Source organism: Hypanus sabinus, chromosome 7 (assembly GCF_030144855.1).
Source record: "Hypanus sabinus isolate sHypSab1 chromosome 7, sHypSab1.hap1, whole genome shotgun sequence".
Lineage (NCBI taxonomy): Eukaryota > Metazoa > Chordata > Chondrichthyes > Myliobatiformes > Dasyatidae > Hypanus > Hypanus sabinus.
This window is the reverse complement of record NC_082712.1, coordinates 87,024,766-87,042,894: the sequence shown is the minus strand read 5'-3', so window position 1 is coordinate 87,042,894 and position 18,129 is coordinate 87,024,766. Positions and strand designations below refer to the sequence as shown.

The 18,129-nt window shown below is 39.6% G+C and overlaps 1 protein-coding gene across 8 annotated transcripts in view; it reads left to right on the top strand.

Annotated features, from left to right (window-relative positions):
• The window catches only part of LOC132396942 (nucleolar protein dao-5-like), a 130,210-nt gene that overhangs the window by 88,080 nt on the left and 24,001 nt on the right, over positions 1 to 18,129 (top strand). For all 8 annotated transcript variants that reach the window (XM_059975075.1, XM_059975080.1, XM_059975079.1 and 5 more), the window contains 2 exons: positions 5,365 to 5,427; positions 11,870 to 11,996. In XM_059975075.1, coding sequence (XP_059831058.1) covers positions 5,365 to 5,427; positions 11,870 to 11,996 — 190 coding nt within the window. The remainder of the gene's footprint in view (positions 1 to 5,364; positions 5,428 to 11,869; positions 11,997 to 18,129) is intronic.

Below are 18,129 nucleotides of genomic sequence, written 5' to 3'. Positions count from 1 at the left end.
TGGGAGGATTAATTTCCTTCCAATTCAACAATATAGATCTTCTAGCCATCAGAGTTAGAAATGCAATCATTCGATGGGCAGAAGAAAATAAATGCAGTGAGTCTAACATTGGTAAACCAAAAATTGCGGTAATAGGATGAGGTTGTAAATCAATATTCAAAACCGCAGAAATAATATCAAAAATATCTTTCCAATATTTCTCCAAAAATGAACAAGACCAAAACATATGAGTTAAAGACGCAATTTCAGAATGACATCTATCACAAATAAGACTAATATGAGAGTAAAAATGAGCTAATTTATCCTTGGACATATGGGCCCTATGTACGACCTTAAATTGTATTAATGAATGTTTGGCACATAACAATGATGTATTAATTAATTGAAGAATTCTATCCCAATTCTCACTAGAAATAATAAGACTAAGCTCTCTTTCCCAATCCTTTTTAGTCTTATAAAGAGGCTCTGAACGTATCTTCATAGTTATATTATAAAGTTTTGAAATAAGCCGTTTTTGAAAAGGGTCTAATTCAAATAAACTCTCCAAAATATCTGAAGGCACAAAATTTGGAAACGTAGGAAGTACAGAACTTAAAAAATGTCTAATCTGTAAATATCTAAAAAAATGAAATCTAGGCAAGTTATATTTGTTGGATAATTGCTCAAAAGACATGAAACAATTGTCTAAAAATAAATCAGAAAATCTTAGTAATCCCTTAGTTTTCCAAGCCGAATAAGCTTGATCTATAATGGAAGGGTGGAAAAATCAATTAGATACATTAGGACTATTTAAAGCGAATTGAGTCAACCCAAAAAATCTCCGAAATTGAAACCATATACGCAAAGTATGTTTAACTATCGGGTTGTCAATTTGTTTCGGCAATTTAGAAAGAGCAAAAGGGAGAGAAGTTCCTAAAATAGAACCCAGAGCATAAGCTGATACAGATTTAGTTTCTAAACTCACCCAACAAGGGCCGAAAGATCCACCCCCATCTTTCAACCAACATAACAAATATCTAATATTAACTGCCCAATAGTAAAATCTGAAATTAGGTAATGCTAACCCGCCTTCCTTTTTTGTCTTCTGTAAATATATTTTACCTAACCTGGGATTTTTATTCTGCCATATGAAGAAATTTTAGAGTCAACATTAGTAAAAAAAAAGATTTCGGGATAAAAATTGGTATCGCTTGAAAAATATATAAAAACTTAGGTAAAATAACCATCTTAATAGCATTAATCCTACCTATTAGGGATAAAGATAAGAAGACTCACTAAATTGAGCCAATAATGATAAAACTGCTGGGATGGATTTCTCCGGGTTAGAAATGAATATAATAAATCATCTGCATACAAAGATAACTTATGAATATCTGTCCCATGATTAATACCCAAAATATCCTGTGATTGTCTGATGGCAATTGCCAAAGGTTCTAAGGCAATGTTAAATAGTAATGGACTAAGAGGACATCCTTGTCTAGTGCCCCGAAATAGGCGAAAAAAGGGAGATCTTTGATTATTGGTAAACACTGAGGCTACTGGAGTATGATAAATCAATTTAATCCATGATATAAATATCGGACTAAAATTAAACTTCTCCAACATATTAAATAAGTAAGGCCATTCAACTCTATCAAATGCTTTCTCTGCATCTAATGAAATCACGCATTCTGAAGTGTCATGTGAGGGAGTATAAACAATATTCAACAATCTCCTAATGTTAAAAAAAGAATAACGATTTTTAATAAAACCGGTTTGATCATCTGAAATAATTTTGGGTAATACCTTCTCCAATCTAGATGCCAGTAACTTGGAAAAAATCTTGGAGTCTACATTCAATAAAGATATAGGTCTTTAGGAAGCACAGTTAGTAGGGTCTTTATCTTTCTTCAATATTAGAGAAATGGAAGCTCTATAAAAAGATTGTGGCAAATTCCCCAATCTAATGGCTTCCTCAAAAACCTTACCTAACCAAGGGGAAAGAGTAGTGGAAAAAAATTTTAAAAATTCAACTGTATAACCATCTGGACCCGGTGCTTTCCCAGAATTCATTGAGGAAATAGCCCCTTTAGTTTCTACATCCGTAATAGGAGTATCCAATATCAAAAGATCATCAGATGATAATCTTGGAAAATTTAATTTCCCAAGAAAATCAGACATGGTATTATGATCTTGAGGAAATTCAGATTGATACAGGGAGGTATAGAAGTCTTGAAATGCCTTATTTATCTCATCATGATTAACTGTCAGATTCCCATTCTGCTGACCAATCTTAGTGATCTGACGTTTAACCAAAGCATTCTTCAATTGACTAGCTAACAGTTTACCAGATTCATCACTATGTATATAAAAATCAGATTTAGTTTTCATTAATTGATTTTCAATCGAGGATGTAAGTAATAAACTATGTTCCATTTGAAGTTCAACCCTTTGTTTGTAAAGCTCCTTACTAGGAGCAATCGAATATTTCTTATCAATGTCTTTAATTTTATCAACCAATAAAAGAGTTTCCATCTTAGTATGTTTCCTCAAACCAACAGAATAAGAAATAATCTGTCCACGTATATACGCTTTAAAAGTGTCCCAAAGTGTTCCGCAGGAGATATCATCTGTAGAATTAGTTGAAACGAAGAAGTCGATCTGCTCCTCCATAAATTTTATAAAGTCAGAGTCTTGCAGGGTCTTGTCTGGCATTAGAAGCTGTATCCGTAAATTTCATAGAAAGTAATAATGGAGCATGATCAGAGATAGCTATAATATCATAGTTACAACCGATTACCAATGGAATAAAACAAGAGTCTACAAAAAAATAATCAATTCTCGAATAAGAGTGATAAACATGTGAGAAAAAAGTAAACTCTTTGTCTTTAGGATGCCGGAATCTCCAAATATCAAAAACTCCATTGTCAGTCAAAAAAGAGTTAATACAAGTGGCCGACTTATTAGGTAAAGTCTGAATAGATAAAGATTTATCCATCAGAGGATTTAAACAACAATTAAAGTCACCACCCATTCTTAACTTATATTCATTTAGATTGGGTAAAGAGGTAAATAAGGACTTAAAAAAGTCAGGACAATCCACATTTGGAGCATAAACATTAACCAAAGCAACCTTTTTATTACAAAGTAAACCCATAATTAACAAAAATCTACCATTCGGATCCGAAAAAATATCATGTTGAACAAATGGAATAGAGGAGTCAATAAAAATTGAAACTCCTTTTACTTTAGCATTCGAATTTGCGTGATACTGTTGACCCCGCCAAAATCTAAAAAAACGAAATTTGTCCTCCTTCCTCACATGAGTTTCTTGTACAAAAATGATATGAGCATTAAGTCTTTGGAATACTTTGAAAATCTTCTTTCGTTTAATTGGATGATTTAAACCATAGTATTCCAAGACACAAAATTAATGGTCTGAGCCATAATTCTAAAATCAACCCTTTGGTATAGAAAGGGTTAACCAACTTATAAACTCATGCACCCAGAAGAGGAACAAAAGTAATGAGAAGACCCGGAAGTGATGACAACACAGACATATTTGAAGTTCAAAAACAGCCCAAATAAAAAAAACTAACACAAACTGGTGTAAAAAGAATAGAATTAGAAAACAGACCATCCCCCCACCCCCCAAGAGAAAGAGAAAAGGCCAAAATATGACTTAAAAAGGGAAAAAGTAAGACTAATCCTACCCCCATGTCAGCTGGAGAACACTTCATATATAAAGGATATATATAAAAGAATCACCCCAACTTTAAAAATTAAAATCGCTATAATAAAAACCATATTTCTAAGTATAGTTAGTTGTAAAAAAAATATAATCACTAAAAAAAAAATTATAAATCGGGCTCTAGCCCAGACAAAACAAAAAATATTTAAGCTATGATAAGCGATGCATTGTAGGAAAAAGACGAAAGAAAGAAAAAAAAACGCCATCTTAAGCAAAACCAAAAATCTTTTTCAAAAACCCACCATCTTAATCAAAGAAAAATTCACCTTCAAAGAATTAAAAATATACCTTCGAAGGAACAAAGTTAATGGACAAGTATGTAGTATAATGGTTAAAGTGTATAAGGCAGAACAATTAATATGGAAAACACACTTTAACTTAAGTATAAAGTATAGGATGAACCTACACCAATAACCAGATTTTAATTCTGGTTTAAGAGATCGAGAACCATCTTACACGATCAGAATCGTTCATTTATTAGAGACTGGTGTCTGTAGCAGTAGGGAAGTTCTCCTCCAGATATTTTCTCGCTTCTGAAGTTGAAAGGAAAACCTGTCGTGGAGCATTTGACAGAGAAATTTGAAGCTTCGCAGGGTATAGGAGCGCAGGTTTCAGATTTTTCTCATAACATTCAGCCATCAACGGTTTAAAAAGAAGCCTTTTTAAAAGGTCAGGGCTAAAGTCTTCGACCAGGCAGAAGCAGAATTCTTTGAATTTAATCATTCCTGCCCGACAAGCTGCTCTTATAAGTTGTTCTTTGACATGTACATAATGGAACCGGACAATTACCACCGAAGGTTTGTCTGTAACACTCGGTGATCGACACCGAATTCTATGTGCCCGATCCAATAAAGGGGGGTTATTCGGGAAAATCGTCGGAAACGTTTCTTTTAAAAGTTGAGCAAAATATTTCGAAGGGTCATCTTTTTCAATGCCGTCTGGAAGACCAAGTATACATAAGTTCTGTCTTCTGGACCGATTCTCAAAATCGTCACTCTTAGCTTTAAGGGCTTCCATCAGCTTAATGGTCGAAATTAAATCCTGTTGCAGTTTTTCAATAGTCAAATCTCGCTTCCGAGCATCTTCTTGCAAAGACGCAATAAGAGCTTGTTGCTGCTTATTAAATCCATCTTAACCATGTACTCTTGAAAAGCCTTTATATCTTCTTTAAAAAATTGTTGTAGTTCAGCAAATTTTTTATCCAAAACCTCCATAAACACTTCAAAAGTTAATTGAGTTTGTTGTGGCGGAGCCTGCTTCTTTCCGTTACCGTTCTGATTGCGTCCGGGGTCCCGTCCCTTAGACCTGAGAGACATTTCTGTTTGCATATCTTCAAAAGTTCACAACAAACTCTTGGCAGTAAATTAAAAAAAAATTAACAAAGAAACTTTCGGTATAGGTAAAAATAAGCTGAATAAGGGTGATCAAAGGTTAAAAAAAAAAGTAAAGGTTATGGAGCGAATCCAAAACAGTACTCACTCCATGACCATCTCCAGCTGACTCCCCTATACATTTCTATAGATGTTGCCTGACCTGTTGAGTTTCTCCTGCGTTTAGTGTATGTTGCTGTAGATTTCTCGCATTTGCAGAATCTCTTGTCTTTATCACTAATGCTCTTGATTCTTTTCTTAAAGCTGTTTTAAACAAGGAAAAAGACAGGAAAAAGGAAGCTGCCCCCCAAAAGAAGAAAAATAAGGGTGAGTTATTTCAAAAAATGGTTAAGTTAGAAAGATTAGTATTCAGAGGCTTGATCTGGAAAAGAATTGCTATTCTGCTGTGAAAATCAAAAGAGACGTCGATATTAGACATCGGAAATGAAGCAAAATTCTTAGCAGATCATTCAGTATCCATGGAATGCAAAGGCAGAGTTAACATTTGAAGTTGAAGACCCTTCAGCAGAAACAAGAAGGAGATAAAGGTCCAGATAAGAGACCAAGAGGGATGGAAAGAACAAAGGGAATATATAAAACAACACATTCAAAATGCTGGAAGGAAAGGGGAAGACTCCAGAATAAAAGGTGAGGAGGAGGGGAAGGAAGATGGTGAGAAGGTGTTCGGTGAAGTCATGTGGGTGGGAAAGATGAGGGCTGGAGAAGAAGGAATGTGATAGGAGAGGAGAATGGACCATTGGAGAAAGGGAAGGACGTAACACCAGTGAGAGGTGATAGGCAGGTAAGAGGCAAGAGTGAGGAGCAGAAGAAGGCAGGAGGGGAAAGGGAAAATTACCGGAAGGAGAAATAGATATTCATGTAGTCAGGTTGGAGGCTACACAGACAGAATAGAAGGTGTAGCTCCTCCGTATCCAACAAGTCGGCAATATATACAGTAGGGTAAGACCAGGGTTGCTATGAGGATCAGTCATCCTGTCAGATGGGTTAATGAAAACAAGTTAGTGATTATGTTTCTGTGACATGTGTCAAATTCCATCAAGGCAGCTGGAAAATTCAGATTCAAGTTCCATAAAAATTTGGTGTACAAGTTGCTCCTGTGTTCCAAGTCACTTCTGTTTGTGAACTTCCAGGTTTTCCTGTATGTTTTTTTTTCTTGCAATATGTGCATCTTTTTCCAATCTGTTCTCAATGTGATTGCAAGCAGTATATGAATGGCACTTTGAGAAAGCTTGTTTCCTTATCTGCTGACCGTGGTCATTAATTAGCAGAGTAGGCCGGTGAACAGAAGAGGAGCATTCAGAATGTGGCCGTGGTAGGAGGGGAGCGTCCACCAATAGTGGGAGAGACATTGCAATCCGATTGCAAGGCAGTCTGATGAGGCTGATGTGACCCCGGCGAATATAGTATCACACAGCTTGGAAATACGTATTTGGTATACGTAATTGATAGTATTACAGTTAGCCTAACACTATTGCAGCACTGGTGACCTAGGTTCATTTCCTGCCGCCCTCTGTGAGGAGTTTATACGTTCTCGCTGCGACCATTTGGGTTTCCAGCGGTTGCTCCAGTTTCCTCCCACATTCCAAAGATCTGCAAATTAATAGGTTAATTGATCACGTGGGTGTAATTCAGTGGCATGGTCTCATTGGCTAGAAGTGCCTGTTACCCTGCTGGATCTCTAAATAAAATAAAATTATAACACGTACTCCCAATTTCTTGTCGTCAATATCATGAGAAATGTAATGAGGATATTCAGCCTGTTGAGAGTGCGTGCAAACTTGAATCAATCCCATTCCCCCACTTCTTTCCTAGTGACGTTTTCTCTCTCACCTGCTCAGTAACTCCATCCTGATTCTCTGACCAGTCAGCTACATGAGAGATAATTAACTACCAATCAGCACAACTAACTGGAGCACCCAGAGGAAGCCACACATTCTCAGGGGAAATGTGTAGACTCTGCTCAGCCAGTATCTCGAACCTGGCTTGCTGCAGGCAGGAGAGCCACTGTGTCATCATCCCTTTGCTTGCTCACTCACCTCGATGCTGAACTGATTTCACAACTTATGGGCTCATTTTCAAGGACTCTGCAACTCATGCTCTCACTATTATTTACTTACTTATCTACAGTTTTTATCTTTTATTTACACGGTTTGTCGTTTTGCACATTGGTTGGTTTGTCAGTCTTTGTGTGTAGTTTTTCGTTGATTCTATTGTATTCCTTTAAGATGTTGAAAAAGATTTGTAGCTCGGGATTGGGATGTTGTTGAGTAGCTCACCGAGCTGGCTTGTTAGCTTGCAAACGTTTCATTACCCAGCTAGGCAACATCACCAGTGCAACTTCAAATGACGTGTTGGTAATTGTTCATCTTTTGTATGTCCTGCGATTAGTCCGCGCGTGTGTGTTTGTGCCATTTCTATTGGTTATCGATTATGTAATCCGTGATTGGTTCATTAAAATCCGATTAGGTGATAATTATTGTCCAGGCCAAGTTAGTTGACCATTATATAGGATCAGGGATCCTGATGTAGAGGAATATAAAATAAAATACATACAATTACAAAAGAAACCAATTACATTGAAATACAGCTATCTAAATATTTATGTATGTGATTATAGTAATATATGTGCTTCTTAACATTAAATAACACAACTGTACATTTAAAATATAGTCAAGTTTAAAATTAAATTTATTTTTAAGACAGATCAGTGTGAATGCTGTTGTTGCTTGGCTTGAATAAGAACATTAAACTGTGGGGCAGTCTTTGACAAAGCCACACGTGTGTCATGTTGGACAGCCAAACGCAGGGCTGCCCAAGAGCGACAGGAAGACTGCGATCGCGTTCGACCTAGCAGTGGGTCTAATAACTACCATAATTTTGAAGTCATGATGAGCATGCATTAAGAGTATTTTGAGATATTTGTAGCAACTGTAATGTGATATGAAAAAATCTGTGATTTCTGTTGGTGACAAAATTACAAGTACTGCTGATACTACTGTGGTTTGTTGTCTACATTCATCATCAATGGAAATGATAATTTCCAGTTAGAGGTTAGTGAAGATGAAGATGTAAACTTTTTTCCATCCAAATTCACATCCCCTCAGTGACTCTTCTGAGAATGGTGGAGAAAAGTGATCTAAGTATAACCCTTGGGTTCAGCCAGCACGTGTTTGTCTAGGAGAAGACAACCTCTGGCCCAGCCAAACTGAGAAATCTCATTGGTGTGGATGCTGCATAATGTGTTGCCCGGTTACAAATCCGAACCGCAAAATATCAGACGGTACACCATATGCAATTAAACAAGTGAACTTTATAAATCTTAATCTGACTATAGGGTTAGTAAAGAAAATAAAAAGAAAAATGGTTTTAATGAACAGTCTAATGTGCACGTTGGAGCTCACGATTTTGTCCCATCGATTCTTGTCGACCTCCTCTGGGCATCGCTGACCTTCAGACCCTCGTTCCGAGTCCACTCCGTCCGGCAATCTACCAACTCTTTCCGCTCACATCTTCTCTCTTCATCTCTCCCCGACAAAAGACTGTGCAATCACTGCTCCCAAACCCACAAGAAAGAACAACATGCCTCTCATTGGCTAACATACATTCTAAAGCCTCTGTTATCTTTAGTCATAACCCAAACATTGCTGTTAAAGAGAAACCATTACCTTAGCAGTGAAACATTACACAGAGGTCATTACATTAGCAGTGAAACCTTTCAGAGCATTACATAAGAGAACATTAACAGTGTTGTCTCTGCTTCTAGTCTGAAGGCGAAATTTTTTTTGTGGCTTTTGCAATTTTAAATCAGGAGGGAAAGGAATAAATTTAGCTCATTTGAACAAAATTTAATAACAAAGTGAGTTAATTTTTAGAGTCACAAAATGCTGAAGGAACTCAGGCAGCATCTATGGAAATGAATAAACAGATAGCGTTTCGGGCCGAGACCCCTCATCAGGACTGGAAAGAGGGAAGAAGAAGCCAGAATAGAGGTTGGGAAGGTAAAGGAGTACAAGCTGGCAGGTGATAGGTGAAGTTAGGTGTAGGAGCCATGATATCGACTTTCTATCTATATTTTGTGTTGTGTGTTTATTATGGGGTAATCTGTTACGTGGGTTGGGATGTGGTAGAAGTGAATTTAGGTATGTATTTATGCTTTGTCTTGAGTCAGTTTAGTCTAGGTAGAACCAGGAGGCAGCCAGAATGATATTTCTTTGTTGACCACTTAAATATGTTAAGATCACAAATGCTTAAGAACCTTTAAGACCGCTTACTTCATTATATTGCTGGTTTCGTTTCAGTAGTTTTTTTCTTATCGTTGCAAGATTGCTCATCTTTGGTTTCTTAATAAGGGATCAAACATGCTTTCTTTGACTGAGAACTTCATTATTGTAGATAGTGCATCGTACAGCGTCAAACCCCCTTCACCCCCTCGTACCTAGTCTCAGTGGTTTTGGTGTGTTTTCAAGTGACTTCTACATTAGGTGAGGGAGAAGGTGGGTAGGTAGGTATGCAAAATAAAATTTGAAAAAGGCTTAGAAATTTAGACAAGAAGTATTTCTTTTGTTTAAGGTGATGTAAATGAAAACCTGTTGTTTCAAGAATGCAATGTGATTACAATCATTAAGCATAAGAAATGGGAACAGAATTAGGCCATTTAATATTTGCTGATTTATTATCCCTCTCAATCCTATTCTGCCTTCTCCTCATAACCTTTGACGCCTTGACTAATTAAAGAACCTATCAACCCCTGCTTTAAATATACCCTATGACTTGGCCTCAACAACTGTCTGTGGCAGTGAATTTCACAGATTCACCACCTTCTGGCTAAAGAAGTTCTTCCTAATCTCTTCTAAAGGGTTGTCCTTTTCTTCTGAGGCTGGGCCCCTGGTCCAAATGTTGTACCATGAATTTGGGAGCCTAGCTACAAATAATTTTTGCACCAGAGATGAGTTTTCACCATCAGGCTCACACCCTAATGGCATAATTTCTTGAGCAACGCGCCATTAGAGCATTTCCAGAGGAATATAAGCGCGCCGTTCTCCAATGCTCTGCCATTGCCCATAGTCAGGGCAATAAGGTTTACATGGTGCTGTCTGATCTGCAGCTGCACAGCTTAAAGGATATCACCCTCTGTAGTTTACAGACTGGCGTTGGGATCATTACAATATAGGTACACCAGTTTTCCTTGTGTATAGGTAGGTGAACATTCCAACCCAACACACAACAACAGCCCCTGCCCACCACCACTACCTCTCCATTAACAGGCCCCATTCTCACTTTTCACACTCGCATCCTCTGAGCCTGCTTACACCAGCCTCACTACAATGACCCTTCTCTTGGGTTGATGCTTCACATTGATTCATCTCCACTCTAGATCCACACCTACTCTGAACCCCAGGTTCTAAATCTTAAAGCCAGTTTGACACCAACTCATGGTTCTGATTCCAATTCCATGTCTTGCCCATTGATGCCAGTCATCAGGCTCTCCTCTCCCTCCAGATTAAGATTGGTTTTACTTGCCACGTGTACATCAAAACATGCAGTGAAATGTGCAAGGGATGTACTGGGAGCAGTCGCAATTATCACCAGCCTACCACGTCCACAACTTACTAACCCTAAACACGAGGAAGTCTGCAGATAATCGAAATCCAAAGCAATATATTCAAAATGCTGGAGGTACTAAGCAGATCAGGCCACCCCGCCCCAAGGACCTGAAGGGAAGGGAGAAGATGCCAGAGCAAAGAGATGGGGTTAGGGGAAAGAAGCTGGCCAGAAAGTGTTGGGTGAAGCCCGGTGGGTGGGAAAGATCAAGGGCTGGAGAAGAAAGAATCTGACAGGAGAGGAAAGCAGATGAGAAAGGGAAGGAGGAGGAGACCCAGAGGGAAGTAACAGGCAGGTGAGGAGAAGTGAAAGGTCAGAGTGGGGAACAGAGGAAGGGGTGAAAAGAAACTAACCCTAACTCATCCTATGAGAGGAAAGTGGAGCACCCGGAAAAAACCCTTGCAGCCACAGGGAGCACGTGCAAACTCCTTATAGATACCAGCGGGAAATGACCCCTATCTTACAGCTGCCGCTATAAAGCATTGTGCTAAATGTCCTCTCAATCTTGTGATTTTCTTTTACACCCAGTTCCATCATAGCCTCTACTGAATTATCAAGTGACAGTACTACTTGCTGAAATAATTGTGAACTGTGAATTTCTAAGCACATTTTCCAGTGCCCTGCATGGGTTCATGGCACAAAAAAAGCTGTTCAGCTCATCATTTTTCTGCCAGCTCCTTTCATGCAACTATCCAACTGATCCCACTATTTTTCTGCCCTCCTGTTATTATTGTTTCTTTTCTTTAAGGTGTTTAATTCTGTTTCGAATATTACTTCAAAAAAATCTACAATCAGTTGTCACTTTATTAGGTACACCTGCACACCTGCTAGTTAATATGCATATCTAATCAGCCAATCATGTGGGAGCAACTCAATGCATAGGAGCATGCAGACACGGTCAAGAGGTTCATTTGTTGTTCAGATACAAAGACAGAGTTCTCACATTATTCAGGTTGAACTCCCTCCTTAGAGCATATCTAATAAGGTGGAAGCTTTGAAGTTTAAATTTAAAATGGGCTTGGATTTCTTTGAGTCTTGAAACTAATCCTATCACTGTTTGAATACATGTAAGAAAGGCTTGGTGAAACTACTTTGTTGGGGCAATTCACAGTGGACTGGCACTAAACATGTTTCGTTCTTTCGGCAGCTTCCTGGTGCCTTTACCTGCAGAACATTGGATTCCAGCAGAAACATTCTAAGATAAAGGCATCTATTGGCAATTTTCTAAAGGAAAAGTCTATTAGCTACAAAGAGATTGTACTCCATCCTTCCAGGTGAGTGCTGGGGTTGCTACCAAATAAAGTGGTTTAACATTTAAATCTAAGTGATTTTTTTCCCCCCACAAGCATTTTAACTGCTTTTTCTGTAGGTGAGATTTGCAAATTGGTTAATAAATACTGCATTCTGTGCCAAAATGGTTATGGTGAATGAAGTCTGTTCAAAGTGGGATCTCCCGGTGGCCACCTATTGCAATTCTACTTCCCATTCCCATTCCAACATGTCAGTCTGTGGCCTCCTGTCCTGCCAAGATGAGACAGTACTCAGGTTGGAGGAGCAACACCTTATATTCCATCTGTGTAACCTCCAGCCTGATGGTATGAACATCGATTTCTCCAACTTCTGGTAATGGACCTTCTCGATTACCCCCCCGCCCCTTTACAATTCCCCAATTCCCTTTCTTCCATAGTTTTCTGTCCTCTCCTGTTCTTCTGCCCCCTTCTCCAGCCCTTTATCTCTTTCACCAATCAACTTCCCAGCTCTTTGCTTCCTCCCCCTCTCCCGGTTTCACCTATCACCTACCACCTTGTACTTCTTTCCCCCCACCTCAAAATTTTTACTCTGACTTCTCTTCCTTTCCAGTCCTGGTGAAGGGTCTTGGCCCAAAACGTCAACTGTTTACTCTTTTCCATAGATGCTGCCCGATCTGCTGAGTCCCCCTGGTATTTTATGTGCATTGCTCTGGATTTCCAGCATCTACAGATTTTCTCGAGATTTGCATACCCATAGACAATACTTGATCATAAACAATTGCTTCTTTTATAGTGATGTTGAACAGTGGCTAAGAACAGTGTTAACCCCACAGCTCTTCTGAATAGTGTGCTAAAATTGGATTATATCAATGTAAAAAAAAAATGAGGGATCCATTTTGTTTCCCACTGGAAGGGCAAAATTACAGTGCAGTGTTACCGAAAATACACTCAGATGCCACTTCACTCAGTGGAGTTTTTGGCGTAGTCTTCTGCTGCCTATCCACTTTGAGGTTCGACATGTAGTACATTCAGCGATGCTGTTCTGCACGCCACTGTGGTAACACCTGGATATTTGAGTAACTGTCACCTTCCTGTCAGGTTGAAGCAGTCTGCCCATTCTTCCCTAGCCTCTCTCATTAACAAGGCATTTTCGTCCACAGAACTGCCACTCACAGGAAGCTTTGTGCTTCGCGCACCAATCTCTATAAGCTTTAGGGATTGTTGTGCATGAACGTCCCAGGAGATCAGCTGTTTCTGAGACACTCCAACCACCCTGTCTGGCACCAAAAATCAGCCCACAGTCAAAGTCACTTAGATTCTGATGTTTGGTCTTAACAATTGAACCTTTTGTCCATGTTCGCATGCCTTTATACATTGAGTTGCTGTCACACGATTGGCTGATTAGATATTTGCATTAATGAGTAGGTGTACCTAATAAATTAGCCACTGAGTGTACTTCTGCCAGGGAGAGATGTGGAGGATGGGATTGTTCTTGGAACCAGCATAGATTTCAAGATTTAGGATTAGTTATTGTCATTCTTCAGTACACAAGTGTAAAGAGAATGATCTACAGTACTGTGAATATTTATATAGCTAGGGTGACCAAGGTTTTTGCACAGCACTGTACTTTTCAATCTGGATCAGAGACTGAGTTCGTAAATCTGGTGGGAGCATGAGAAGATAAGTATTTACTTGATTGGAGCTCACTCCCAAACTTCAACACAAGGGTGCTAGTCATTGAAGTACTGCCTACTTAGTAGTTGTCAGGAATAAAATGCTTTCCTCCAATCTACTGCCAGCATTGAGTGTTATCAGATCATGGTTTAGGAACAGCAAAGCTCTTTCAGTATTCAACAGAACCCATTGCTCACCACTTTCCACATTGCCCCAGCACCACCAACATGCAGGCATTGTCTGTATGAGTGAAGTTGGTTTGCTTGGATTGGTGGGCATTTCTTGTGGGGAGGGTTGGAACAGGCTGGGGTTTTCTCTTTGGAGTGGCGAATGGTGGAGGCAGTGTGAATGATGAAGGTTTGTAGGATGATAGGAGATGTGGATAGGTGGACAGCCAGCAACTTTTTCCCAAGACAAGTGCAGATGTGTGTGGGGTGGGGGAAGATTTTTGGGTAGTGTAATTTGCCACTGGCCCTTATTTGGTGGCAAGACAGAAGGCATGGGAGCTGCATAGCCCCAGTTGTAATGAGGACTAGGCCCCTAGCCGTGGGCTTGCCTGCTGCTGCTGTCCAGGTAAGGACTATCAATTTGCAGGACCTGTCACTCAGGGTCTTGGACTATATATATGTTATTTTTTTGTGGGACTATGTCTTTTTTGGCTTGCTATTTTGAATGAGCTGTGTGTGTTTTGCATCTTGGCCCCAGAGGAATGCTGTTTCGTTCGGCTGTATCCATGTACGGTTGAATGAAAATTAAAGTTAATTTGATTTGAATATAGCTGTAGGAAGGTGTAGTGGGGGGGGATGTCGGAGGTATGTTTTTTGAATGGAGAATGATGTTCCCTGAGACGTGGTGCTGAGTGTTGTGGTGGAAGTGGATGCACTAGGCATATGGATGAAATAAAAATTGAGGCCTGTGTGGGAGAGAAGGATTGGATTGGAATAGATTAAAAGATCAGCACAACACTGTGGGCCAAAGGGTCTGAACTGTGCTCTGCTCTTCTAGAGTAGATTACAGAAGTCTCAAACCAGGCACAGCATCAATAGATTATAGTAAATGTATTTATTGATTTTTAGAATGATACAGCACCGTAACGGGCCCTTCTGCTCCATATGACCAATCACCCTACTAACATTTGGAACGTGGGAGGAAATCGGAGCACCCAGAAGGATCCCACACAGTCATAGGGGAAATGTTCACACTCCTTACAAACCGCTCTGAGAATTGAACCCAGGTCGCTGGCGCTGCAGGAACATTAGCTACCGTGCTGTCTGCCTTGCATTCTTAAACTTCTTAATAATTAACACTCACACATCGCCTCAAATTAGTATTGGAGAACACGTATTAGGCTCAAATCCAGTGTTATGACACCATTTAATCTACTTGTGGTGTATTTCAGCCGATTTAGATCTTTCCGCAGCTAGCAAATTAAATACCACTAATGATGAAACCCGCAGTTAAAAGATCAAAGTTCAAAGTAAATTTTTTTATCAGAGCATATGTATGTCACCACATACAACCCTGAGATTCATTTTCCTCTGGGCAGACTCAGCAAATCTATAGAACAGTAACTATAATCGCATTAATGAAAGATCAACCAGAGTGCAGAAAGACAAACTGTGCAAATGCAAACATAAATGAATAGCAATAAATAACAAGAACATGAGATAGAGTCTTTAAAATGACATCATTGGTTGTGGGAACATCTCAATGGATGGGCAAGTGAGTGCAGTTATCCCCTTTGGTTAAAAGCCTGATAGTTGAGGGGTAGTAACTATTCTTGAACTTGGTGGTGTGAGTCCTGATGCTCTTGTATCTTCTACCCGATGGCAGCAGCAAGAAAAGAGCATGGTCTGGGTGGTGAGGATCTTTGGTGATGGATATCCTACGTTTTGTAGGATTTCCATTCAAAGGCATTGGTGTTTCCATACCAGGCTATGATCTCCACTACACATCTTTAGAAGTTTTTCAAAGTTTTTGGTGTAGAACATAGAACATTACAGCAGAGTACTGGCCCTTCAGCCCACTACATTGTGCCAACCTGCTTCAAGATGAATTTTACTCTTCACTCCCACGTAGCACATTGAAATCAGTGTCCCGTTAGGGAAGGAACTAGAAGTCTCTACATCATTCAAAACACACATCCTTTCAAACATCTTCAGAATGTTGAAAGGTCTTGATAGAGTGGATATAGAGAGGATGTTTCCTCTGGTGGGGGAGCCTAGGACCAGAGGAGACATTCTCAGAATAGAGGGACCAACTTTTAGAATGGAGATGAGGAGGAATTTCCTCAGCCAGACAGTGGCGAACCTGTGGAATTTGTTGCCACAGGTGGTTGTGAAGGCAAAGTCGATGTGCTGCACTGCTTCCAGGTATAAGGAACTTTTGGTCAATGTTCAGCCAGAGGAGCTGGTTCATCACCATTGAACAAAGTTTGGGAACGGGATTAGATGAAGATCTGCAAGGTCACGACAAATAGAAGGAGGGTAAATAATTAAGGTGCTCTGGTGGTGGACTGTTAATCCAAATACAGGTCCCACCGTGACAGCTGTAAAATTTTAAATCACAATAATCTAAGTGACTTCAAAACTACCGATTTGTCATTGAAACCACTTCTGGTTCACTTGTTCCCCCTTCATCGGACTACTTGTTATACTTTATGTTCTATGTATGATTCCAGGCCCACATTCTTGAATGTCCTCTGTTAAAGGGCAGTAGGAAATGTGGGATAATTGCTATCCTTCAGAATTAGAAACAGAATCAGGCTTATTATCACTGATTATACAGTAATATTTAGAAGTCTTAGGCACAAATATATAGCTAGGATGCCCAAGACTTTAGCACAGTACTGTATGAGGAGTGGAGATTGAGTTTGTAGATCTGGCAGGAGCAAAGGATGTTGGGAGTAGTGAGGATGGAGTGCTGCAGGAGGGGTGTAGGACAGCTGGCAAAGGAGCAGGGGTGGGGGATGTGGGTGCATACACACCCAGCCCCAAGACACCAGCGAGATCATTTGATTCCAAGCAATTGGTTTATTGATCATTACAGAATGTCTCTCTGGTGTTTCTCGCTCCTTCCCGTCTCCATTCCCTTTTTCGCCAAACAGGATTTCCCTCTCCCTGCCCCCTACCCACTCTCAGTCCACAGTAGAGACCCAGATCAGAATCAGGTTTATCATTGCTCACATATGTCATGGTTTTTTTTTTCTGGTCGCGGCAGCAGTACAGTGTAATACATAAAATTACTACCATGCTGTGCCAAAGTCTTAGGCAATCTAGCTATATATATATGTGCCTTAGACTTTTGCACAGTATTGTACGTTTTGAAAGTTGTTGCTTTGTGGTAGTAGTAAAGTGCTATACATGAAGGTGTACTACAAATTATAATATGAAGTATATATTAAAAATCAAATTCAATAAATAGTACAAAAAGAAAGGAAAATAGTGAGGTAGTGTTCATAAGTTGATTGTCTATTCAGAAATCTGATGGCGGAGGGGAAGAAACGTTGCCTGAGTGCCTTCCAGCTGCTGTACCTCACTTTGGATGGGAGCAACAAGAAGAGAGCACGTCCCGGGTAATGGGGGCCCTTAATGATGGATGCTGCCTTTTTGAGGAATGACCTTTTGAAGATGTCCTCGATGGTGGAGACATCTATCCCTATCAGTGAGGCTCTGGTTCTGCAAAGTAAATTAGTTCCTAGCTCATTTGAAACCTAGGAACCACAGGATAAAAGTGGAGAGCAAATGGAACAGGCAGATGAAAGCTTTTATTTAGACGGTGTGGTAGTGATGTGGGGGGTGAAAGGGAATTGGGTAGACATGAGAGAAAATAATTATAACAAGCAAGGAATTGGGACTGACTAGAACATTTTATTGGAGATCGTATTGACTCAATGGGCCAAGTAGCCAACTGTATCTGATTCTGATTTCATGAAATTGCCTAAGAAGCCAAAAGCAACTGTTGAGCTGAAGAAATTTTTAAAATCTGCAGACCAGCTGATTAAAACCAGTCAAGGACAGTGGACAAGTAGACAAAACAAATGTCCCAGTTCTTGCCAGCTGGTGGAAGAAGTGGAGGCCGTCCTGGATTGAAGGACTGACTGATAACCCGATAAATCAGAGATCATTTTGAAATAAGTTACTTGTGGGATGCTCTTTGATAAGGCGGAAGAATCAACACAGGCTTGTAAAAAGAATAGTCTCTGTCTGTAAATGAAATAGCCTAAGCCCAGTGTCTGACCTACAGAAATGGCCTGATTCAAGGAAAGGCAAAGGACTCTACAATTCATCTCAGTATCATTTATTTAATATTACTTTTTTTTTGTACTTGTGCAGTTTGCCTTTTGCACAATGGTTCTTCGTCCGTCTTTGTAGTTTTTCATTGATTCTATTGTATTTCTTTGTTCTGCTGTGAATGCTTGCAAAAGTGCATCTCTGGGTAGTAGATGGTGATATATACATACTTTAATAGCAAATTGACTTTG